The sequence below is a fragment of the Phycodurus eques genome, chromosome 5, assembly GCF_024500275.1.
Source record: "Phycodurus eques isolate BA_2022a chromosome 5, UOR_Pequ_1.1, whole genome shotgun sequence".
NCBI classification, from domain to species: domain Eukaryota; kingdom Metazoa; phylum Chordata; class Actinopteri; order Syngnathiformes; family Syngnathidae; genus Phycodurus; species Phycodurus eques.
The window spans coordinates 23,691,882-23,715,443 of record NC_084529.1 but is presented as its reverse complement, the minus strand read 5'-3'; the positions used below and the strand labels follow the sequence as shown (position 1 = coordinate 23,715,443).

Here is a 23,562-nt window from a genome sequence, read left to right as displayed (position 1 = left end):
ACAGTTTAGTCTTCAATTAACCTAACGTGGCAGAGTACCTGGAGAAAACCCACAAAGGAAGGCCTGGGCCAAGATTTGAATCCCAAACCTCAGAACTGTGAGGCAGATGTGCTAACTGCCACAACACCCATTTTGTGGGACAGGGCTTGGGCGGCATCTTGGGGCATTTCAGAAAGAGCACAAAAAAATGTGCATGTAGGGTTTTCACCCAGTTGTTGGGAATAGTTTCCATAGGAAAAAATAAATACGCAAATAGGTGAATTTGTGAATTGCGAGCTGCGAATAGGGTTCACTGTACAATAATTATCATCTCACAGTGGTGATGATCCACAAAAAACTACTCTGCAAACTCATGCTTATCATTTAACGCCCTGTGGCTTCTTCCCACAGATGAATCAGCACTGCTCATGAGCGACGTTGCGCACATACCGCAGACGGCGGCGAGCCACCGACGTCGCGCTCCTTGGAAGCACAGTGCCGCCACTGCAGACCTGTTGAGGGAAGACGCGCGGGACGCTCCCCACCGAGGTGCGTGACTGTTTCACAGGCCCAAAGGTTTTTTCCCTTTCATCCTCCCTCACATCCGTGTGCTGTGTTTGTCACCAGTGCCTTTGATAGGCAGTGGTTTCCTGCAAGGCGTTCTGCCCGACTGCTCGTACAAGCCCAGCTACACAATCAAAGACTTCCCGCTCACGCGATACCAAGGGCTCCAGTTTGTATGTATTTACACTGACTACATCTGTACACACCAACTACATCTGAGTTATGTATGCGCCACCACCCCAATACATAAAGTATGTTGGAATAAATGCTTCCTCTTTCTTGTTCTACTTGCACAAGTGGTACACGTTTCAAATTATTTCTTTAAAGACCCTGGAAAGTAATTTCCACGTTTTGTTACTAAATACATGAAATATATTTGAAGACGAATGCTGAAATGTGCAAAGACAGAACAATTTAGTACTGAATTATTGAGACATAGCATTACACTCTTTTTCACCACCTCAGTTGTCCGACTTGTTTGGGGCGGGGCTAAAAAAGCAACAACCTTTCGGCATGAGTCAGCCCTCTCCCGCTGTGACTGTTCAGTGCAATTGAGAGTTACTTTGTATTAATAGATTGGCTCATTTCTACCACTCTCGCTTGCAGTTAGCTATCAAGCTATGCCTACAACCCAAAAAAATGCATCTTCCCTGAAGTCTTAACACCATGCGGGGCCCACGGAGCAAGGCGATGGCAAATGGAGATGGCCATGGCCACTGCCGTTCTGTGGTTGTGGCCTGTGGTGGGCAACTTGAATGATATGGGGGGGGGGGGGGGACAATTTTTCATCAGCACTTCCAGGGGGCCACAGACTAAGCACTTCATAACCAGATCTATGACAAAAATGGCATTTTAAATATTGACAAAATATGTGCATACAGTATGTCGTTTTTTAATTAAACCAATGTAAATGACAGCATCTTGATATATTTCATGCTCACATCATGCATATATAAAAAATCCACTCTTCAACAACAAAGTGTTTGAAGCAAACGACAAAATGACCATATACTGCGTTTTTTATTTATTTATTTTTCCCCTCAGTGCAAAGGACTCTGGTCCATAAAAAATATTATTCAAAGATGGCACAAAACCGCTGAAAAGCAAACCCACATTAAGTGCAAGAGCTCATTTTGTGCATTTTTTTTTCACAAATATCAAGTCATCCAGCGGCACGGTAGAGGACCTGCGTGGGTTTTCTCCCGGCACTCCGGTTTCCTCCCACGTCCCAAAAAACATGCATGGTAGGTAAATTGATGACTCTAAATTGTGCCCTGCGATTGGCTGGCAACCAGTTCAGGGTGTACCCCGCCTCCTGCCCAAAATAGCTGTGCACCCGCGACCCTAGTGAGGAGAAGGGGCTCAGAAAATGGATGGATGGATTGATCAAGTCATCCATCCATCCATTTTCCATACCGCTTATCATCACTAGGGTTGCGGGGGTGCTGGAGCCTATCCCAGCTGATTCTGGGCGAGAGGTGGGGTACATCATAAACTGGTTGCCAGCCAATTGCAGGGCACATATAAACAAACAACCATTCACACTCATATTAACACCTATGGACAATTTAGAGTCTCCAAGTCGTCAGTTAACCTACCATGCATGTTTTTGTTGTGGGAAGAAACCAGAGTACCCGGAGAAAATCCCCGCAGGCATGGGGAGAACATCCAAACTCCACACAGGCGAGGCCGGATTTGAGCCGGGTCCTAGGAACTGTGAGGCAGATGTGCGAACCAGTTGGCAACAGTGCTGCCGCATATGAAGTCACTCAAAGATTTTAATATAATATTATGTTTGTCCTCCATGTCATTTAATATCCCCAAATTGTTCAGCCTACTGACTTTGCAGTATAGGGCAGTTCACTCAGCTTTGTTGAAGGAGCCCTAGTAAAACCAGTGCGCCTGCCCTGAATGGCGACTCCGCCATCCGTCTCAACAGCCGCTTGTCCAAGCCACCATACGCTATTCTTCTTCTTTTCCTTTCAACTTGTCCTGTTAGGGGTCGCCACAGCGTTTCATCCTTTTCCATGAAAGCCTATCTCCTGCATCGTCCTCTCTCGAGCTCTATTGCTTGGCAGCTCCATCCTGATCATCCTTCTACCAATATAGTCACTCTCTCTCCTCTGAACGTGTCCAAACAATCGCAGTCTGCTCTCCCTAACTTTGTCTCCAAAACATCTAACCTTGGCTGTCCCTCTGATAAGCACAATTTCTAATCCTATCCAACCTGGTCACTCCTAGAGAGAACCTCAACATCTTCATTTCCGCCACCTCCAGCTCTGCTTCCTGTTGTCTCTTCAGTGTCACTGTCTCTAATCCGTACATCACGGCTGGCCCTACCACTGTCTTATAAGCTTTGCCCTTCATCCTCGTAAAGACTCTTCTGTCACATAACACGCCTGACACCTTCCGCCACCTGTTCCAACCTGCTTGGACTCGTTTCTTCACTTCCTTATCACACTCATCATTGCTCTGGACTGTTGACCCCAAGTATTTAAATTATTCCACTCTTGCTATCGCTTCTCCCTGAAGCCTCACTATTCTAACATACTTCTCTGCCACTCCAGACTTCCGCATGCAGTACCACAGTTCCTTTCTGGCTACTCTGTCATAGGCTTTCTCTAGATCTACAAAGACACAATTTCGCTCCTTCTGACCTTCCCTGAACTTCTTAGACATTCTTAGCTACCTCTTCCTTTAAAATAACCCCTACTACATTTGTTTCCCGATCTACACCATGGTAAAACATTTACAGTATATTGCACATTCTTAAAATGAAACCGTGACTGTGATGTGTGTGATACAATAAAATACCAGTCACCATCTGTCGACTGCTAAGCTAAAGTAATCATTACCTAGCATCTCACCAGGAAATGCTAGCATGCTCTTCATGATAATTTTGCGATAAGTCCTCCTCCTCCTTCTCGGTGTTTAGTCTCTGTTTACTTGAGCGCCACAAAATCAATCATGGCTGACAGTAGCTCTATATTCTTATTCTCCGATGGAGAAGAACAGGTGGAAGTGCTACAAAGTGGTCTGCCATTTAGCGGTGAAAGATATAGATAAAGATATCATATCAACTTAAAACTGATCATGTATAGTAGGGGAAGCATTTTTATAATGTTGAAATTATTAATCAAGGTGGCATGTGGCCCGTTGGCCGCCAGCTGCCCATCCCTGCTCTACAGCCTTGCTCCATGTGCCGCGCATAGATCCACACAACAGAAACACTTCAGGGAAATTTAACTCTTTATTACGTTCGCTAGATCGTGAGCTAACAAAATCACTAGAGCAGCGGCGGGGTTGTCTAATACGTCAGCGCCTTGCTCGGTGTTGTTGTAGCTGCCTGTAGCTGACTACAGACATTTGAGCAAATACTATACAAGCCTATTTGATTGACAGCTGAAAAATTAGTCGGGTATGTTTTCAGTGTATTCAACGGACACGCCCATCGCGTCAGACAGCCTGGACGAGGGCTCTTTTTTTCATTAATTTAGAGCCTCATTTTATATACTACATACACTGACTGGCGTGCACATTCTGAAAAGATGAGTTGTACTAAAAATTCTGCCTTTACAGAGATAATAATGCACTGTATTGATGTATTAATTTATCATAATTTCAAATGGCTGTGGTTGTACAGAGGAAAGAAAAATTATGTGAACCCTTTGGAATTTCATACATTTCTGCATACATTGGGCATCAAATTTAGTCAGATCATCTAAATCACAACAATAGACTAACAGTCTCCTTAAACTAATACCACACAAACAATTATGCTTTCATATTTTTATTGAAAATGTTGATCATTCATAGGACAGGGAGAAACATTGGATTTATTTACTGGTTGACCTTCCTTTGGCACGATAACCTCAACCAAATGTTTCCTGTAGTGGCAGATCAGACGTGCACAACAATCAGGATGAGTTTTGGACCATTCCTCTTTACAAAATTGTTGCAGTTCCGCAAGATTCCTAGGATGTCTGGTGTGAATAGCTCTCTTGAGGTCATGCCACAGCATCTCAATCAGGTTGAGGGCAGGACTTTTACTGAGCCACTCCACAACACGTACAGTATTTTGTTCTTCGTATCTGTTGACATTTAGGACTTAGCTATTTCTCATCATTTTTGTGTGTTTTATGAATTATAGATTCTACCAAAGGTTCAGACAATGTCTGTGTCTATCACGAAAAGGGACATACATGAGAGTACTAAGGTTATGGAGACCATAGCTGTGTCACAAACTGTGAATGCACGCAGACAGTTGATGAACTTTTGGATATGTTTATGTGTAAAATGACCGATACAGACAAAGACTTTGTAATTTTAACCAATAGTTAGTCAGGGCTAGACAGCAACATTTTTCTGAAATCATTAGTAAGAACTTCAACAATACTCGCACTCTGGTTGCTTTGGTTGACAAGCTCACAAACCCCCCCAATCAGATAGCACCAAAACCTCATAACAGATACATGCAATGAATTTGCATGCTATTTTAATGAAAAAAATACAATCCCTCAGGTCAATTATCAACACAAATCAGCAAAATGATAAAATGATACAACACCTAAAACCACCCGTGTCAGAATATGATACAATTAACCCAAAAGCCGTAGAGAAAATGGTTCAGTAGCTATAACCATCAACTAGCTGCCTTGACTCAATACCATCTGAATTTTTAAAAAACTATTGCGCAGTCAGTGCTAGCTCATTTGCAGCAAATAATCAATTGCTCACTTCAGTCAGGTGAGTTTCATGTACCTCTGAAATTAGCTGCCATTAAGTCTCTTATAAAAAAGCGAACGCTGGATGCTTCAATGTTAGCAAACTATAGACCCATCTCAAACCTCACCTTCATAGCCAAGATTGTTGAGAAAGTGGTTTTCAATCAACGCAGGAATTTCTTGAACGTAAATGGACTTGCTGACAAATTTCAATCAGGTTTCCGACTTCATCGCAGTACAGAATCACCTCTTATGAAAGGGCTGAATGATATAAGATTGAACACTGACTCTGGAAAGGTGTCAGTTCTTGTACTGTTGGATCTCAGTGCTGCATTTGATATAGTAGATTATACCGTTGAACATGTTGGAAACATGGGTAGGACTAAATGGAAGTCCTTAAATGGTTCAGGTCCTACCTGTAGGAAATTAGTTATTTTGTAACCATTGTTTTCATTCCCATTGAATGGCAATGACATATGGAGTTCCCCAAGGGTCAGTTTCTGGACCCTTACTGTTCACCCTGTATATGAAACCCTTGAGTCAAATTCTTCAGAACCTTAATGTTGACTGTCATAGCTATGCAGATGACACACAGCTACTGTATATCTAGCAGTGTCTCCAGATAATTGCAGTTCTATTGAGGTGTTGTGTCACTGTCTAAAACAAATTAATAACTGGATGAAACAAAGCTTCCTTCAAATAAACCACAACAAAACCGAGGTAATTGTTTTTGTCACTAAAGAAAAGAGGATTGCTATTAATAAATACCTGTAGTCACTCTCTTTAAAAGCCAAATACCAAGTCTGAAACCTTGTTGTGCTGATAGATTACGATCTGAATCAGTCATATCAAATGAATCACTAAAACAGGCTTCTACCACCTGAAGAACATATCCAGAGTGAAGGGTTGCATATTCCAAGCATCATCCATGCTTTTATTTCAAGAAGACTTGACTATTGTAATGGTCTTCTGACGGGACTCGTCCAAAAGAGGATGGCACTGCGCTAATTCAGAACGCTGCTACTCGGGTTCTGACCAGAACAAAGAGATCAGAGCATTTTACTCAAATTTTAAAGTCTCTACACTGGCTTCCAATCAGCTATCAAATATATTTTAAAGTTCTGCTACTGGCCTATAAATCACAAAATGATTTAGGGTGCTGAATACATTAAATAAATGCTAATGGAATATAAACCCAGCTCTGAGATGTACAGAAACAAACATGGTAAAGTAGCATTCAGCTCTTATGCTGCGCACAATTGGAATACATTGCCAACAAAAGTGAAGTCAGCCCAAAGTGTGAATGTTTTAAGTCGGGGCATTTTAGAGCATTTCCCATTTTTAAATGATCTTTCTTGCACTGTATGTTTTTAGTAATTTTAGTCTCTTTGGTTTTAAATTATTTTAAGCTGTCTTTTAATCTTCTGTACTTAGTTTTTTTTTAATGGCTTGTGCTCTTTGTTTTAAATGCTTTTAGTCATGTAAAGCACATTGAGTTACCTTGTGTGTGAAATGCGCTATATAAATACATTTGCCTTGCCTTTCTGAAGCCATTATGTTGTTTATTTGCTTCTGTGTTTTGGCTCATTGTCCTGTTACAACACATCCTCTTTTGAGCTTCAACTGTTTGAAATATGGCCTCAAGTTCTTGAACACAATATCTTGATACACTTGTGCATGAATTTTTCCTTTGATGATGGCAAGCTGTCCAGGCCCTGAGTGTGCAAGCACGCCCATACCACGATGCTCTCGCCACCATGCTTCTCAGTTAGGATAAGGTTTTGATGATGTTGTGCTGTGCCATTTTTCATCCACACATGGCGGTGTGTGTTCCTCCCCAACAATTTAACTTTGGTTTCATCTGTCCACAGAATATTTTACCGGTAGTTCTTTGAAATATCCAACTGCTCTTTAACAAACTTCAAATGTGCAGCAAAGTGTGTTTTAAAAAGCAGTCACTTTCTCCTTAGTGTTCTCTGCTGAACCCCATTCTTGTTTAATGTTTTACGTGTTAGATTTGTCGAGATGTTTGCGCGTGCTGGTGTTCTGTAGGTCTTCACCTGACACTCTAGGGTTCTTTTTTAGCTTTTTTTACGCTGTGCTCTTGCAGCCATTTTTACAGGACGGCCACTCCTTGGAAGAGAAGCAAGAGTGTTGAACTTTCTCCAATTGCAGACAATTTATCTAACCGTTCACTGATGAACATCAAGACTGTTAGAGATACCTTTGTATCCTTTTCCAGCAAGTTTATATATAAAGTCCTGACCTCAACCCGATTGAGATGCTGTGGCATGAATTCGAGGGCTATTCACATCAGACATCCCAGGAATCCTGCTGAACTGCAACAATTTTGTAAAGAGGAAGAGCATCATGCAAACTTTTTTTTTTGTAGTTTTGTTGCCATTTTTTTTCAATAAATCTGAAAATAAAAAGAAAGTTAATTAATTTCAGTAGTTCAAGATATGAAACTCATATTCAGATTCATAAAACAAAGGCCAATTGCTATCACATTCCTATTTTAAAAATATTTTTGATTGTTACTTGACATGATGAATTTGGGAGTTTTCCTTAGCTGTAAGTTATAATCGTCAAAATGATAAAATACTCTGTGTGTAGTGAATGTATTGAAAATATGAGTTTACCTTTTTGAATTAACTACTAAACTTTCAGAATCATCTTTATTCGCCAAATATACACAAGGAATTTGTTACCAGTCGGTAGGTGTCACGCTAGTATATCACACACAAAAAGACACTATAATGAAGTACACATTTAAAATGTATAAAAAGTACAGACTCTTTAAGCAATATAAAGTGTGGGCACATTCACATCTCATTCGGGGTCACCTGGGGGGCTGGCACAAGGCATGATGGAGCGGACGCTGGGCCGTGTCCTGGCACATCTGGTCTGGTCGCCCCCCTTCTCTGCCCTGCCAGTCCTCCAGTTTTAATGCCTCATACACCTATCAGTGGGGGGAGGGCAATGTCGGGCTGGGGAGGACACTCGGCCAGGTGTTACGGCACTCCGGCCTGCTCTCTGGCCCGCCACGCCTTTCCCCTGCGGATCTTTAATGCACCACATACATTCAGACATCCTTTGGGGAGCTGGTTGGCCTGGGTGAGGGTGACAGTTGTGGGTCATCATTGCCTTGTGACTGTCTTGCCCCACCCATGCCAGTCTCCCCTATTTTAATGCACGACACCCCACCACACGTGATCACGGTAGAGGGATAAAGTTGCCAGTTGGGGACCTGGTAACCATAGTAATACGGTGGGTGGTGGGTCTTCACATTTCTCTTGGCTTGACTCCCAGGTTGCGGGGGATGGGGGTCCCCCGACTCCCCTCCTGCCCCTTGGCTCCTTCTTGGGTCTCATGGCGGGTGCTTAACATTGGCTCAATTTTGGGGGATTGTGACCTTTTTGTTTTCCAGGTGGGAGCTGGCTCCTGCGTTGGGTCCAGTTGGTGGTTGGGGCCCCCTTGCTTTGTGGGGGTGGTGGCGGCGGTGAGGCGTAGGTGGGGGTGGGAATTGGGCGTGAGGTCTAGTGGTGTGGTAGTCTGGTACCCGTGCCCCTCCCTTTGGGACTGGTCGGGGCGCTTCGGTTGGGCTGGGGGACCACCCTGGGTCCTGGGGAGTGGGTGGCGTCCCCCTGGCTGGGTCCCCCGAGGGATGGGCTAACTGGCTTGGCCCCCCTTTGCAGATTGGGGGCGCGGGGCGGGCCTACCCTTACTTGATGTGTCAGCTCAGCAACTCCGTACACGAGTTGACTAACATGCATGTGATATGGTGTTCATTCACTAATAAGTTCCATAGACACGCTATCGGCTTGAATTCCTAATACTGTGCCAACTAACAATAACACGCTATATTATGATATCAACTCACAGGTTCTTACGGTTGTTTTGAGACTATAAAACCACCACACCACTCATCAGTAGCACTGCCTTGGTGATTTCCCACATCCTGGCCTGCCCTTTTCTGTCCTCTCTCATCTTGTCCTATTTATTGGTTAGTTGTTGCATGTCCTCACCGGGTGAGCCACCATTCTGCATGACCAGGACAGGTTTAAATTCTGCATGACAGGACAGGTTTAAAGTGCATTGCCTTTGTCACTTTGTGGGAGCCTTCTAATAGCGTCAAACTGGTTCCCCAGGTCCACATGTCCTTCATATATCCCAATGACTACACACGACTCACACACATGGAGAAAGAGAACAGCTGTTTCTACCCAGAGAACCCCAGCTACATGAAGATGTGAGTAAATATCTTTATACTGTAAGGATTGGAACTGAGAGGCCAGTTCCTTTGTTTTTCTGTAGACAGAAATCATTTGGGTTTGACATTTCAGTTTTTATTTTTATTTTGATATACAACTTGGAAGATTGTTATAGAATATTTAGTTGTCACAAAACACCAATTTTAAGCTCAGTGTAAATATTGGAACAGATAGATCAAAGTGACATAAAGTGATGACTTAATATTTTCCTTACAATAACTGCATCAAGCCTGTGACCTACTGGCATCACCAATTTTGCAATATTCTTTTGTGATGTTTTTCCAGTCTCCTTTTTAGCAGGTAAATTGCTCTGTAGGGTTCACAGTGTGCAAAAAGCAGCAACGTAGTACTGAGGTCCGCAAATGGGACCTCCTCAATGAATTACAGCCCTTCCTGGAAACCAGTCCGTCTTAACTGCCAGCAATGCGGCTAAACTCTGATACCAGTTGTAGAGGGATCAAACAACCCGTATCATGAGGTCCGGTACTCCATCCTCCCAGAGCAACCCTCATAAGACCCCCTGGGGGACACGGTCGAGCGCTTTCTTCAAGTCCACAAAGCACGTGTAGATTGGTTGACTGAATTCCAATGCACCCTCCAGGACCCTGCTGAGTGTGAAGAGCTGGTCAACTGTTCCATGGCCAGGACAAAAATCACACTACTGCTCCTGAATCTGAGAACCACGAATAGACATTACTGGGGAGGCTGAGGAGTTTGATCCTCCTGTAGTTGGAACAGACCCTCTGGTTCCCTGTCCTAAAAAGGGGGATGGCCACCACATTCTCCCAATCCATAGGCACTGTCCCCGATGTTGTCCCCGTTGTGTTGCAGAGGTGTGTCAACCAGGACAGCCACACAACAGGAACCGGACTGATCTCATCCACCCTTGGGTGGATGACAGTGAGTCCACCCAGTTGGACTCACTGTCCCTTGTCTCCCCCGAGACGTGGTCAAAATTATGCCGAAGGTGGGAGTTGAGAGTCCTTACAGTGGACTGCCAGGTCGGACCGGCTACTTCCCCACCATCGGAGCCCACAAGCCACCAGGTGGTGATGAGTTGACAGCTCCACCCCTCTCTACACCCGATTGCCCAAGACATACAGCCGCAAGTGCAATGACACGACCACAAAGTCAATCATGGAACTGTTTCTAAGGGTGTACAGGTGCCAAGTTCACGTGGGCACCTTTATGTCTGAACATGGTGTTTGTTATGGACAATCCATGACATGCACAGAATTCCACGAACAAAACACTGCTCGGGTTCTGATCGGGGGGTCTGTTCCTTCGAATCACACCCTTCCAGGTCTCACTGTCATCGTCCATGTGAGCATTGAAGTCTCCCTGCAGAACGAGGGTCTCCACAGCGGGAATGCTCTCCAGCACTCTGTCCAAGGACTCAAAACAAGGTGGGTACTCTGAACTGCTGTTTGGTGCATAGGCACAACCAACAGTCAGGACCCGTCAACCCACCCCAAAGGTGGAGGGAGCCTACCCTGTCATCCACTGAGGTGAACCCCAACATACAGGCACTGAGCCGGGGGGCAATAAGTATTGCTTACACCTGCTCAGCGCTTCTCAGCAGGGGCAACTCCAGAGTGGAAGATAGTCCAACCCCTCTCAAGAGAACTGGTCCCAGAGCCCAAGCCGTGTGTCGAGGTGGGCCCGACTATATCTAGTCGAAACTTCTCAATCTTGCACACCAGCTCGGGCTCCTTCCCTGTCAAAGAGGTGACATTCCACGTCCCTAGAGCCAGCTTCAGTAGCTGGGGATCGGACCGCAAAGGTCCCCGTCTTTGGTCGCCACCCAGATCACTTTGCACTCACCCTCCCACAAGTGACGAGCCCATGGGAAGTTATTATTATTATCCTTGTTTTTCATTAATAGAGAACTCTCTGGGTTTCATGTTGGTTATACTTCTAACTAGGTAAGTTAATTTGTATAGCACCATCCATGCCAAAAGCTAATCCATAGTGCTCTACATACAGAGGCAAATAAATAATGATGGTCAACAAGATTAAATGAAAAGATAAAAATAGGAGTACACAATGAAAACAGTGGTCTTCTTCATAGGCAAAAAAAAAGGAAATTGAGTGGAGATATTCAGCGCTATTTATTTATACTTTTGCTCACATGAAAAATGGACTGTTTCAAACATACAATTTGCGATTGTCTCAGTTGTGCATGTGGTCTTGACAAATATATGGAAATAAAAGCAAAAATGTTGGTCTCTTGATTCATATTTTGATGTCAAACCCAAATGTTTTTAAGTCTGCAGCAAACTGAAAGGATAAATAGATTTTACTCGCTTAACTAGACAGATGGGAGTGCTTGTATATACTGTAACATTACATCTACATCATGCGCATCTTCTTCCAGGTTTGGGTTTTCTCGATACATGAGACTAGATCTACCTGATGGGCTAGAAAAGAAAAAGTCAGCCAGTGGTATTATTTTTCTTTTTCATTAAAAATGTATATTTTGCATTCTTTTTTCCCCTTTTTCCATTTTCTTTCTTTTTCTCATTTCATTTTTTAAACAGGTTTTTCTTTCCTTTCCTTTTTCTTGTATTTTGCATTATAATTCCAGTTCACAGCTCTCCCTTTCTTCCTCTCTCTCCCTCCTGATGTCAGACTACAGCTTCCAGAGAAGAAAGTCAGTCATGAAGGACGACAAGTTTGGCAAGGACATGTCTCCCAGCCAAATGAAGGCCAAAGCGGCCCGTCAGAATAATCTTTTCTCCGATTATGGGGACGATTACGATGATTACGTCCTGAAACGGAGGCGCAAACTGTTCTCCATGGCTTTGAGTGACTCTGACACCTTGAAGAAGTCACATGACACCAGTCGTCATGAAGCTGGGCTGGGTAGAGGCGTTGTACCTCATCAGAAGGAAGTAGCAGAGACGTTTCATTTGGTGGCCACGCAAAGCTCCAAGCAGCAGAAGCTACGAGCGGTGAAACCGGAGGTGCCTATTAAAATAGTAGCGAACGTAAAACTAAAGAGAAAGCAAAACTCTGCAAAGAGACCAAAACTTAAATCAGTGGAACAGCTCAAGCCAACTCTAATCAGAAAGAAGCTTGGAACAAAGCACATCAACTCCAAATGGAAGGCTGTTAAAATGAACCAAACCCACGTCCAGACTGGGAAAAACTATTTTCAACTCATCAACGCTGGTGTGCCAAAGATCATTCCCACGGAAGTCGCAAAACTGCGCTTTACGAACAGCGAGAGGTCCAATGGTGCTTCCAAAATTGACATCAAGAGCCCTTTGGTAACCGCCAAACAGAGGAACGCAGATACCAGAAAAACGTATATGGAAAAAGAGATGGAAATGCCTGGACTACAGGACACAGAAAAAAGCCTTCAAGGCAATTCAGTCCAAAAATGGTCCAAAGTGGACCAAGCTAGAAAGGAAAAAGTAGTTCACAAAAGGGAGGAGAGTAGGAGAGAGAGCAGAGCGAGTGATGCTGACACTTTATGGGGTTTGGGGGGAGACTTCGATGACGAGGACCTCACCCCTGCGCCTGGGTTTGACCCCGAAGTGGATTGGAGTCAGACCTTCCACGTCAATCACGTTGACCTGCAGGCAATGCGTTCCGACTGGATCGACTTGCACTGCAATGTCTCGGGTAACCTGCTGCTGCACTCCACCGACGCGCTGCCCGTCGCCAAAGCTTTTGTAGCCCAACTCAACGAGAAGAATGAAGAGTGAGTGTCTCCTTATGGTTTCTGGCCATCCCTCTAAACCAGGGGCGGACAAAGTATGGCAGTCAAACTTTAATTGGGGTTAATCAGAGGCGCTTTAAATGGTGGCAAGTAGAGCTGGGCGATATGGTGATATATATCATGAGGACGATAGAAATTGTGCTGTTTGTCTTCTATCTTTTCTTTTGTCATTTATCCAAGTTTCTAGCAAAGTTTTCCACAATGTATGCTGTAGGGTTGAAACGAGTCCTTAATTGGAGCCAAAAAAAAAAAAAAAAATGCCTCGGATGCCTCGGAGAACCTTATTTTTTAAAATGTTTTTATTATTTTTTTTAATTATTTGTAAAACTCAAAGGACGCACGTACGGGCTACTTTTAATGTGGCAGCGCGCTTATATCACTCAGCAAGGGAAGGACAGATGCACAATGCATATTTTTTAAAGTACTGTACTTACAGTAAATAAAACCTTTTTTCTGAGCAGTCAGCAGCGCTCAAAACAAAGATTGAAACATTTATTTCTCGTAATTCGATGACAACAGTGTGGATTGAACAGAAATTAAAGTTGCGGTCAGGCAGAGGTAAATAGAAAGGCGATCACTGATTGGTTAAAGGTCAGTCGGAGCTCATGGCTGGCAGTGAGCAGACGACAAAATGCAACATGGCAAGCCATGTTGCATTTTTTTTTTTTATCATATCGTGATACATTTTATCCATATCGCCAAGCTCTAGTGGCAGGCGTGTGCTGACTTCCATTTAACACAAGTTTGAATGTTATTAGTTAATTCTGGAGACAGCCACGTCCCCAGTTATAAGAGGGTGTGCACACTTGTACAATGACATTATCCCAGTTGTTTATTTTTACTTCCCCTCTTTCAAAGAACAATGAGGTGGACAGGTTCTAGGTCACATTAATGGTAGGAATTGTTTTGAAATAATTTATCTTGGTCTCATATTTTTTGTATCACAGAAAGCTGGCATTTGAACAGGGATGTGTAGACATTTTATATCCACTGTACATGCTTGGATGTAACTAGCTTTTCCAAACTAGTGACTTCCCTTACCTGTTAAAAACAACAGGAAACAATTAAGATGCATTTATGCAAGGAAAACAAATGAAGTTTAATCTCTGTGTGTGCATGCGTGCGTGTAGCCCCTTCACGCTGGTGCGCGTGGTTAACGTGGAGAAGCGAGTGGATGGCGTCCAGGGCAGCCGCTACCTTCTGGAGCTGGAGCTGAAGGATGCCAAAGGCCAACTGTTGCGCCTGTCGCACTATATCTACACGCTGATCCGCAACCGCACTCGCCCACGCAGCCTGGATTTAGGCTTTCGGCGGCCCAAACCTCAGCTGGTGCTGTGCAACCCGGTCGGCTTCTACTGGAACCCCGTGGCCATGATCCATTTCATAGTGCCGGGTACGGTACATTTACAGTGGGTACGGAGAGTATTCAGACCCCCTTAAATATTTCACTCTTTTTTTATATTTCAGCCATTTGCTAAAATCATTTAAGTTTTTTTGCTACATGAATGTACACACAGCACCCCATATTGACAGAAAACAAATTGAATTGTTGATTTTTTTTAGCAGATTTATTAAAAAAGAAAAACCTGAAATATCACAGCCATAAGTATTCAGACCTTTTGCTGAGTATTTAGTAGAAGCACCCTTTTGAGCTAATACAGTCTTTTTGGGAATGATGCAACAAGTTTTTCCCACCTGGATTTTGTGATCGTCTGCCATTCCTCCTTGCAGATCCTCTCCAGTTCTGTCAGGTTGGATGGTGAACGTTGGTGGGCAGCCATTTTCAGGTCTTTCCAGAGATGCTCAATTAGGTTTAAGTCAGGGCTCTGGCTGGGCCATTCAAGAACAGCCACGGAGTTGTTCTAAAGCCACACATTCGGTATTTTAGCTGTGTGCTTAGGGTCATTGTCTTGTTTGAAGGTGAACCTTCGGCCCAGTCTGAGGTTCTGAGCACTCTGGAGAAGGTTTTTGTCCAGGATGTGCCTTTACTTGGCCGCATTCATCTTTCCTTCGATTGCAACAAGTCGACCTGTCCCTGCAACTGAAAAACACCCCCACAGCAAAATGCTGCCACCACCATGCTTCACTGTTGGGATTGTATTGGACAGGTGATGAGCAGTGCCTGGTTTTCTCCACACATGCCACTTAGAATTAAGGCCAACAATTTCTATCTAGGTCTCATCAGACCAGAGAATCTTATTTCTCACCATCTTGGAGTCCTTCAAGTGTTTTTTAGCAAACTCCATGCGGGCTTTCATATGTCTTGCACTGAGGAGAGGCTTCTGTCGGCTTACTCTGCCATAAAGGCTGGACTGGTGGAGGGCTCCAGCGATGGTTGACTTTCTAGAACTTTTGGCCATCTCCCGACTGCATCTCTGGAGCTCAGCCACAACCTCATTGGGTTCTTCTTTACCTCTCTCACCAAGGCTCTTCTCCCCAAATTGCTCAGTTTGGCCGAACGGCCAACTCTAGGAAGGGTTCCGGTCGTCCCAAACGTCTTCCTTTTAAGGATTGTGGAGGCCACTGTGCTCTTAGGAACGTAAAGTGCAGCAGAAAAGGCACAGATTTGGCCAAGGTTTAGTAACCTTGGCCAAATCTGTGCCTTGCCACAATTCTGTTTCTGAGCTCTTCAGGCAGTTCCTTTGACCTCATGATTCTCATTTGCTCTGACATGCACTGTGAGCTGTAAGGTCTTACTTATATAGACAGTGGTGTGGCTTTCCTAATCAAGTCCAATCAGTATAATCAAACACAGCTGGACTCCAATGAATGTGTAGAACCATCTTAAGGATGATCAGAAGAAATGGACAGCACCCGAGTTAAATATATGAAAGGGTCTGAATACTTATGGCTGTGTGATTTTTCAGTTTTTCTTTTTTAATAAATCAGAAAAAATTTCAACAATTCGTATTTTTACTGTCAATATGGGGTGCTGTGTGTACATTAATGAGGAAAAAAATGAACTTAAACGATTTTAACAAATGGCTGCAATATAACAAAGAGTGAAAGATTTAAGGGGGTCTGTAAACTTTCCGTACCCACTGTGTGGCACTTTTCCATTACAAGTTCCAGAACGGCCTGGCTCCGCTCTGGAATTTATGGAAATAAAGTGGGAAAAGTACAGCTTTGTCTATTACAAGGAACTTATATTGGGTTCAACAAAAATTTGGGGTATTTACCCCCTAAATTCTGTACATTTTATGCACCATTTAACCCTAATACCGATGAGTTGTACATTTTGTTTTGAATGTTTCTATTAATTAATGTATTTGTTCTGTTAAGTATTTTTTGTTGAAATTGGTTAAGACTCATTTTTATTACATGAATTACAAATATTGATCAAATAAACAATTTTGCATACTGCACATTAACAAAATATGAAATCCTTGTTTAATTGTAATTTAATCAATAATATAGTTATACATAAAAAAAAAATGTTTTTTTACAGTCTTACATATACATTTTAATTGTTGTTACCTCTTCTATGAATAACCTGGCCTACAAGTCATTTTAATATTTGATTATTGAAACAAGTTTTATGTAAAGTATATGCATTAGCGTTTAAGTGATGTTTGTGTGACTTCCTCAGTGAAAAACCAGGCTCGTTGGGTTCAGCAGCTCATCGACGACATGGTGGGCTTGTTCAAGGCGACGGTGGACGCCAACTTTAACCTCATCATCACTGACTTCAACAGCACCGACATGGATGTGAGGGCAGCCCTCAAGAAGTCCTCCCTGCCCAGGTAATGTGATCCAGAATTAAAATTCTGTCTAATAATAATAAGGTAACAAAAGTATTAGAAATGGCTTATTGTGATGCTTTGCAGTTCTGTACCACTGCAGACTACTACCACAATAATAACCATATTTGAAAGTCAATTCCTCCCTAGTATTGTCAATCAAAACCCAGCATTATATTTTTAAGGGAGACAGCCATTTTTTCCACCATTTCAAACAGTCCGCAGGTATCTTAACAACAGCATCGCTGTTGTTGTAAAGCCTCGCTGACCTCAGCTTGTTTTGAGGTCCTGTCTCATGCAAATGAGCCACTGCTCACCCAACGCCGAGTACGGCTTTGGTGACCGTGACGATCAGGGGCAGACCTCTGGCATTTATGATGAGGCAAGCAAGGCAAGAGTGTGAAGAAACAACATTTCCCCCCAAAATTCCGCTTGTTAATTATTGTAGTGGATCCATACACTAATACAAATAACCCGCACAGTTTTTTATTTTCTTACATTTAAGTGCAGTGTTGCTTTTCCAACTGTGCATAAGTTACAGTGGTTTACAATGATATTGTAGGTATATGCTTTGTATTTTTTTCATTCAGGCAATAAAACCTCCAACTTGTTTTTGTTTAGTACTTGGGCCTACTACGCTACTGTATTTTAAAGTTGGTCAGTATGGTGGTATTTGGAGAGTATTTTTTTATTATTATATTATTATAATAACAATATATTTATTATAAGTATTAAGTATAAGTATAAGTAGTAAGAGTATTGTAAGTATTTTATGGGGTGGTGCTTGGTGTAAAAAGTTTGAGAACAACTGCTTTAGGTGATGATACCTAATGTTTTGTCCGGTGAGTCTATCCTCACACTGTGACTGCATCTTTGGGGTTCTTCAGGTACCAGTATGTGAAGCTTAGTGGTAACTTTGAGCGCTCTGCTGGTCTCCAAGCAGGCATCGACCTGATAAACGTGAGTGGCCGTCCCCGAGCTCTTTAACCAACGAGTCATTTCTGTTTTTATGTTGTTCCCTTTACCTTTTCTCCTACCTTCAGGATGACCACAGCATTGTGTTTCTTTGCGACCTTCACATCCAATTCCCTCCCTCCATCATGGATAGCATTCGGAAACACTGCATTGAGGGATTCATGGCCTTTGCGCCAATTGTTATGAGGTTAGACTGCGGGGCCACACCCTCGGAAGGCAGAGGTACTTGAGGAAACATCTGGGGGGAAAGCCGGAAACGTACTGTGAGTGCTGCGTGACATCGTACACTAACAAGTATTTCTGTGTTACAGGGTACTGGGAGGTGAACGGCTTTGGCTTACTGGGCATCTATAAGTCTGATCTAGATGCGGTGGGAGGAATGAACACCAAGGAATTCACCAATCGTTGGGGAGGAGAAGACTGGGAGCTCCTCGACAGGTTTGTTGAATTTTACTATGAACCAGACATTCAATGACTACAGCATAAGGCACAGCAAACACACGATCAACCCAGCCATCCATTTTCTATAGCCGTTGTCCTCGTTAGGGTCGTACTCGCACATGAGCTGGAAACTATCCCATCTGACTGGGAAGAGAGGCGGGGTTCACCCTGGACTGGTTGCCAGCCAATCACAGGGCACATGTAGACAAACATTCACATTCACAACAGTGGACAGTTTGGAATCTTCAGTGAACAGAACGTGTTTTGGAATGTAGGAGAATGTGGATTTTTTTCAAATATGAAAATAAAATCAGTGGTCGACTAGCATCCTGGAACGGATTGTGGTCATCTTAGATGTTCCAACGGATATTTGAATCCGGATCTCCTGACTGTGAGGCAGATGTGCGCCCCTCCTTCTACTGTTTTATGTTTCATTGGTCAAAAGGAATCTGTGGCCTGATTAAAGTTTGACATCTGTGAGATTTGTCGATTGAATTCAAGAGCCTTTGAACACCAAAACTGCTTGCAAACAACAGGATTTGAAATTTGCCGACGGTGTGAGATAGTTCCGCCAATTAATAGTCAAGTACCTGGCCACTTCATGGTTACTACACGCCCACTCATCTCGGGAAAAATTGCTAAGTGACGCGGCTGCGTCTTATGCAAAGCTTACACTTGTCGTCACCTGCCAAACTCAGAGGAATTGAAGAATAAATGGGTTCACTTTATTTTTGGAGAAATTCCTAAGCACATCAGAACTAGAATTACAGTGGTGTGAAAAGGTGCTTGCCCCCTTCCTGATTTCTTATTTTTTTGCATGTTTGACACGCTTAAATGGTTCCGATCATCAAACTAATTTAAATATTAGTCAAAGACAACACAAGTGAACACAAAATGCAGTTTTTAAGTGGTTTTATTATTAAGGAAGAAAAAAAAATCCATTGGAAAAAGTGATTGCCCCCTAAACCTAATAACTGGTTGGGCCACCCTTAGCAGCAACAACTGCCATCAAGTGTTGCGATAACTTGCAATGGGTCTCTTACAGCGCTGTGGAGGAATTCTGGTGCACTCATCTTTGTAGAATTGTTGTAATTCAGCCACATTGGAGGGTTTTCGAGCATAAACCGCCTTTTTAAGGTGACAACACAGCATCTCAATAGGATTCAGGTCAAGACTTTGACTCGCCCACTCCAAAGTCTTCATTTTGTTTTTCTTCAGCTATTTAGAGGTGGACTTCCTGGTGTGTTTTGGATCATTGTCCTGTTGCAGAACCCAAGTTTGTTTAAGCTTGAGGTCACGAACAAATGTCCGGAAATTCTCCTTCAGGTTTTTTGGGAGACAACACAATTTTCTTTTTACGGCAGATGCAAGGGGTCTTTGACAAATATTTAAATTTGGTCGATGATGGGAAACATTTAATTGTAACAAACATGCAAAAAAATAATAATAATAAAAATACACTTTCACACAACTGTATTCTGTGTTCGGGCCCACTTCCTTGAGGATGGCTTCATAAATAAGCTTTCCCACACTGCTGGAAGTGCATTTCAGGGTTTCTAGCGAGCGAGCCAGCTGGCTGCGCCGCCTTCACAACCCATGCCAATGCAGTATATAAATAAATACGTGTTTTACAATGATACTTAACTATATTTAGAACGTTAAATTAAACTGCGGTCACTGTCGCCAAAATGTGTGCGACAGATGAATGCTGGGAGCCTTTTACATTCTAGTGATTGAATGGGACCAGATTTTAAAATATCCTCCTCTCTTTCACTTCACCAACGTGGCACGTCCCCTCCTCCGTGGGGTTGTGACTTGTGAGTAGTGAGCGAGCAATCCAACGCTGAATCCTGCTTCACGATGACCCCTACACATCGAATGAAATGAAGATGGGTTCGCTATCAATGCTTGGCCCAGCCACCAAGATATTGCCATTCGCTAACAGCCAGTCAGGGTGAAGCTGTTTTCATATTTAAAAAGGAAGGAAACACGTGGTGTTTTTAAAGAAATAATTTGTTGTATGTGACCCTACTAGTCTAAACTCGGTATTCTGATTAATATTGCTTCCCTGGAAAAGAAATTAAACAGATGAATTAATCGATTTTCACCAATCCCAGGGGGCAGCCATGTTGGGCAATATCGCCTTCTGCTGTCAACTGAAATTAACATCATAAGTGCCCTCCCAGCGGCACGGTTGTCGACTGGTTAGCACTTCTGCCTCGCAGTTCTGTGGACCGGGGTTCAAATCCCACCCCCGCCTGTGTGGGTTTCCTCCAAAACATGCATGGTAGGTTGATTGGGAACTCTAAATTGCCCTTAGGTGTGATTGTGAGTGCGAATGGTTGTTTATGTGTGCCCTGCGAATGGCTGGCGACCAGTTCAGGGTGTACCCCGCCTCTCGCCCGAAGTTATCGGGGATAGGCTCCAGCACGCCCGTGACCCTTGTGAGGATAAAGCGGTACAGAAAATGGATGGATGGAAGTGCCCTCGCGCTTGCGTTGTGAATGTCACGTGACCAAACCAGGAAATCAGGATTGCGGGCATAACTTTATCTACCCTCATGAAACAGGACAGTAGGCTCACCAGGTAAAGATTACATAGCCATTCTTTTCTCAGTTGTTCACAAAAACTCGCTGCGATATCTAGTCGTACGACGGGTTGATTACGTAATGGTTTGAACATAAATCTAGCAAGTTTAGGTTCCAACCATCAAGTCATTTTTACCTTAATAAATAAAATCACCATTTAAAAACTGCCTTTTTGGTTATCTGTGTCTACATTTGTTTGATGATCTTAAAGTAGGGAAACTGCAAAAAAAAAAAAAAAAGAAGAATTTGAGAAGAGGCCAAATACTTTTTCATGGTATTGTATATGTTTTGGTATGTCATTGACGATAAGCTGTGCAGAAGATGAATGAATGAATGGAGACTTCCACCTTGGGCGCTGTCACATGACTGTGTCACCAATCCAACGGAACTACTATTTATTTTTTACTCCATTTGGCCAATCAAACGGAGGTAGGCAGTCATATGACCACACACAAAGTATCTGCAGCCTCGCAGAGAAGCAGTTTTCGGAGTGACTAATTTTTGTGAACAACTGAGAAAAGAATGGCTATGTAATCTTTACCTGGTGAGCCTACTGTCCTGTTTCATGAGGGTAAATAAAGTTAATTTAAGATGTGAATTTCTTGTGGCAGAATTTGCCTCCATTTATGTTATTTTATTAAGATTACATTTATCGTGATATTCTTGGACAAGATCTGAATTTGCACAATGACATTTTATGTTTTTCTAGTTGACATTCATGCTTTAAGAAAACTAATCAGAAGTTTCTCACCAGTTACTCGGTATTTAAGTCTTTTTTTTTCATTGAATACTTAATTATTTGGAGGAGTACTTTTTACTTTTAGTTGAGTCATATTATTCTAAGGTAACAGTACTCTTACTTGAGTACAATTTCTGGCTACTCTACCCACCTCTGTACATTGCCAACAACACAGTGTTAGTGTCATCAGCAGGTTGCTACAGAGAGACTGGAAGAGTCACACAGAAAGGCATAAAAGTGTACACCCTTGGAAATTTTTATCTGTTGTGACTTCTGCCGTTCAGTTCCTTAGTACAGAGTGGAAAGTTGCACAAAAAAGTACTGAAACATTGAACAGTTGGACATTGAAATGTTGAGATGTTTAATGTTTGAACTTAAGTTCCCCCGTAAGGGGCTTGCAATCTAGGTTATCTGGATATCCCTAACTTTTTTTGTGAGTAGTGTATTTAAAAAAGGTTACACACTTTAACTCTTTCTCCCTTTGCTGTCTCATTACTGCAGGATCCTCCAGGCTGGACTAGAGGTGGAGCGGCTCTACTTACGCAACTTCTTTCACCACTACCACTCCAAGCGCGGCATGTGGAACCGTCAAGTGTCACCCGGGCCAAGGTGACCCGGTCAAAACCCATGAGAGATCGCCCGGAGCACTTTACAGCCAGGCCCTGCTGCTTTCCAAATGTCGTGACTACTGATCAACACAACAGGGTTACACGGTGTGACCAATCAAAGTCGTCGCCATGGCGACGGTACTGATAACATCAGCGTTGTTTCCACTTGATGTACTGCTGACTACAAAAGACGGTACGAGCCGGCCAGGTTCTGATCACTTTGCAAGCGTATAAATGAAGACAATAGTGTATGTCTCCAACTACAACGTGATGATGTGCACACCTTGATGCGACACTCCAAGGATGTGTACACTCAAGTGTCTTAAGTCTTGCACAAGTCTTAACTTGATTTTTTTTCCAGCAGATAGTGTATATGATGCTATAAATTATGGAAAACCTAATTTATTGTGGCATTTTTAAATGTGTGTTGTGCACCTGGTGTCTGTCGTGACCTCTTAAAATGTTCTCATCAGTCTTACATGTGCCTTATTCATAATAATATGTGATACTTATGTATTTGTTCATCAAAAATGGTGAGGATTTCAGGATTTTCTGTTTAAAAATAGCATAAAACTCAGTAGTTTTATTTTGTATTAGAAAATGCAGCAAGCAGAAATCAAACCTGAATACTGTTCCAATGGAGGAAAAAAACTGTATGTGTAAATATATATATATATATATATATATATATATATAGGAAACTAAAAATCTGACTGTGCTGTTTCAACATTACTATATACATATACACACACATTTCCTGATTGTTCAGAATCCTGTTAAATAGTAATGTTGAAGGTGCAGTCAGTTTCTGTAGTTGCACCGACCAGCTTCTGCATTCATTTTGTAAAATCCCTTATGCCGTGCTTTTCTTCTAAATTCAAGGATTCACTGCTGCTTTCCCTTTTCTTTCAACTTATATTATTATTATTATTATTATTAAACGATATACCTCATTACTCCCAACCCTGGGAGTTCCTCTCTTGACTTTTGTAATATGTAAAAGTCTGTTCTCTCAGGGACTATTTTTATTCACACACTGCCTTGACACATTTTATGAATAAATTCATCCAAAAGAATGTGTTGATTGCTTTTATTCAATGTACCTTATGTTGATTTCAAGGGATTTGTATTTCTAGACTAATTGGAGTTTGGTTTCAGGTTTGATCTAGTCATTGTTACACTAACCAATCACAACACCTCAGT

General features: G+C 42.6%; 2 protein-coding genes across 16 annotated transcripts in view; one reads left to right on the top strand and one right to left on the bottom strand.

Moving 5' to 3' along the window:
* The window catches only part of b4galnt3b (beta-1,4-N-acetyl-galactosaminyl transferase 3b), a 49,253-nt gene extending 25,824 nt beyond the window's left edge, over positions 1-23,429 (top strand). For 3 of the 9 annotated variants that reach the window (XM_061678220.1, XM_061678217.1, XM_061678222.1), the window contains 11 exons: positions 391-528; positions 607-716; positions 9,419-9,519; positions 11,919-11,986; positions 12,173-13,250; positions 14,399-14,661; positions 16,858-17,011; positions 17,896-17,968; positions 18,052-18,205; positions 18,295-18,421; positions 22,253-23,429. In XM_061678220.1, coding sequence (XP_061534204.1) covers positions 391-528; positions 607-716; positions 9,419-9,519; positions 11,919-11,986; positions 12,173-13,250; positions 14,399-14,661; positions 16,858-17,011; positions 17,896-17,968; positions 18,052-18,205; positions 18,295-18,421; positions 22,253-22,364 — 2,378 coding nt within the window. In that variant the 3' untranslated portion in view covers positions 22,365-23,429. Of the gene's footprint in view, positions 1-390; positions 529-606; positions 717-9,418; positions 9,520-11,918; positions 11,987-12,172; positions 13,251-14,398; positions 14,682-16,857; positions 17,012-17,895; positions 17,969-18,051; positions 18,206-18,294; positions 18,422-22,252 lie in introns of those variants that run through there. The other 6 variants (XM_061678218.1, XM_061678224.1, XM_061678219.1 and 3 more) reach the window with 6 other exon arrangements.
* ddx11 (DEAD/H (Asp-Glu-Ala-Asp/His) box helicase 11) overlaps positions 1-23,562 on the bottom strand; it is a 96,957-nt gene that overhangs the window by 71,365 nt on the left and 2,030 nt on the right. Inside the window, exons 2-4 of one of the 7 annotated variants that reach the window (XM_061678227.1) lie at positions 18,325-18,436; positions 18,034-18,221; positions 13,059-13,283 (exon numbers count right to left, since the gene is read on the bottom strand). The exons of 1 other annotated variant lie outside the window; for it this stretch is intronic. The gene's annotated coding sequence lies outside the window, so the exon portion shown is untranslated. Of the gene's footprint in view, positions 1-13,058; positions 15,808-18,033; positions 18,222-18,324; positions 18,437-23,562 lie in introns of those variants that run through there. 5 more of the 7 variants (XM_061678233.1, XM_061678229.1, XM_061678230.1 and 2 more) reach the window with 5 other exon arrangements.